This window comes from Myxocyprinus asiaticus, chromosome 21 (genome assembly GCF_019703515.2).
Source record: "Myxocyprinus asiaticus isolate MX2 ecotype Aquarium Trade chromosome 21, UBuf_Myxa_2, whole genome shotgun sequence".
Classification (NCBI taxonomy): Eukaryota; Metazoa; Chordata; class Actinopteri; order Cypriniformes; family Catostomidae; genus Myxocyprinus; species Myxocyprinus asiaticus.
The window spans coordinates 137501-140000 of record NC_059364.1 but is presented as its reverse complement, the minus strand read 5'-3'; the positions used below and the strand labels follow the sequence as shown (position 1 = coordinate 140000).

Below are 2500 nucleotides of genomic sequence, written 5' to 3'. Positions count from 1 at the left end.
GTAATATTAGAAGTGTGCGGCTGCACACATGAGCAGCTGAAAGGGAACAGTGGCGACAGCACAAGTTAATCTTGATGGAATAATGAAATACAAGCGTTAAAATGTATAGTTTTTCAAATGATGCGTTAAAGTGTTTTGATATAATAACAGCAGGCTGTGAGTAATAGAGCGGAAAAAAACACAGTTGTTGTAGCACCTCTAGTGTTAATTTCATCAGGAAACTGCAGCAAAACGTAGAAAGCGGCACATAAATCTCAGTTTGCAAAAATGTAGTTATATTAATGTTCATTCTATGAGACGAGGCTGTAATGACCGTGTGAATGTTTACTCTATTAGCACTATTGCTATTTTAATTTATATTCTATTGTATAAAAATACACATTCACAGTTATTTGTCTTGATAATAAAGTGCTCTAAAACTGAATTGAGACAGATAGACTCACTGAAGTCCAGCATGTAGAGGTCTGAATGATCCATGAGGTTAAACTCGTCACCCATTCCCTGCTCCGGACACGGACTGAAACACAATCAAACACAACAATCCCATAATGTCACATGATCTAAATCAAAACATCAGCACACAGGAAATGACCTCAAACTCTCCCTGCAGCTTCCTGTCCACTAAAGCACTGTAGACAGATGCTGAGATACAGCTAAAGTATTTGGACACTTTTTAGAGCATGTGTGATGGGCATTTCTCAAATGCTACTGGAGCTTTTCTCCGAATTAACATCACTTTCCTCAGTGATTGTGTGAACTGTGAACTGGCGTTCTTGGTGATTTTTAGAGGATATATGAAGTCAGTTCTCATCATGTTCACACAGGTGGAGTTCAACACATTCACTAGCAACATGAGACACTTGCATCATTTTTACACATTAAACCACCAGATAGAATTTACACCTAGCTATAACTTTACACCTAAAATCTTTATCTTCCCATGTTTTAATTATCTCTCTCTCTCTCACACACACACACACTCATAGACACACACACACACACACTCACACACACACACACACACTCACACACACATACACACACACACGCACGCACACACTCATACACACACACGCACGCCCACACTCATACACACACACACGCACGCACACACTCATACACACACACACGCACGCACACACTCATACACACACACACACACACACACACACACAGGTTATCAGGGTGAAACACACACAAGTCCAGCAGGAAACAGGACTGCGCGCTTCAGTATCTCACACAAACATCTGTTTCCTGTGGCACACCTGCACTCATGTGACCCACAAACATTATCATTAATAATGTCAGTCACTCATCAATCAGATAAATCAGGATTTCTAAAATATTTTTAGAAGTTAGCAGGACATGTCCCTCCATCCCAGCTTATACTGGCTGCTTTGTTACTTCTATGAAAATGTATCATGTAGTTAACCAGAAGGTCAAAGGGGTTCAGCTGACAAAAAAGTTTGTAACCCCTGATATAAACAATCATAAACATCATCAGAGGTGATTCGTCCAGCGCCGAGGGATTCTTCTGACCCGACCAGTGACACCCGATTATACAGATGTGACGTGATGGAGAGTGAGAGGACAAAGGTAAAATGGACCATGAATGTAATTATTGGGGGGTCGCGCGCGCGCGCGCGCGCGTGTGTGTGTGTGTGTGTGTGTGTGTGTGTGTGTGTGTGTGTGTGTGTGTGTGTGTGTGTGTGTGTGTGTGCGTGCGTGTGTGTGCGTGTGTGTGTGTGTACGTGTTTGCTTGCTGTCGCTCTGCTTTCTTCTCTCTGACTCTCTTAAGTGCAGGATGTTGTTCGGCTTTAACGTTCCTAATCTTGCCTAAACAAACTGGTTGCTGGTTTAAAGTGAAACAGAGGGTTCTGGGGTCCCGAAGGGCCAGCTGTGGAACTCATCACGCCCCCGACTCACCGGGAGGTCACCCACCCCGGATTATACAGAGACCTTTATCAGACCGTTACATTAACGTACGCGCGCTGCTATTTATTTACCTTCATGTGCGGATGCGGTGTTCAGAGTTAATGAAACGTGCCCTATGAACCCGTGAAGAATGGCACAGGATCACGACTGCTTTTAACATAACAACTCATCAACAAAACAAACACAAATGACAAAGAGAGTATGTGACAAAAACACAAAGATCAAAGTGGAAGAAGAGAAAGAAGAGTTACAAAGTAAGAGCACATCAACTTGTGCAGAATCTGCAGTAACTAACACTGAAATTAAAATAGAAGTTTCACTATTACCCGTCCAGTGATGTTAACAGTAATCTATTATGACCTATTCATATATGCTGTTTTACTGGCAACTACATAATCCACCAATAACATGACATCAAGTCTAACACAACTAAAAGAACAAAAGTATACAACATTTGTATCAAACGATTCACTCTCGGTTCACTGCAAAATTACATCATTCTGTGAAAATGTTTAAATACCAGAATGAATTATTTGAGATTAAATAAATAAAAAACAACAGTAGG

The 2500-nt window shown here is 41.3% G+C and overlaps 1 protein-coding gene across 1 annotated transcript in view; it reads right to left on the bottom strand.

Annotated features, from left to right (window-relative positions):
- LOC127411965 (kelch domain-containing protein 3-like) overlaps positions 1 to 2500 on the bottom strand; it is a 50407-nt gene that overhangs the window by 5684 nt on the left and 42223 nt on the right. The window contains exon 9 of the mRNA XM_051647938.1: positions 444 to 517. Within this exon, the coding sequence (XP_051503898.1) occupies positions 444 to 517 (74 nt within the window). The remainder of the gene's footprint in view (positions 1 to 443; positions 518 to 2500) is intronic.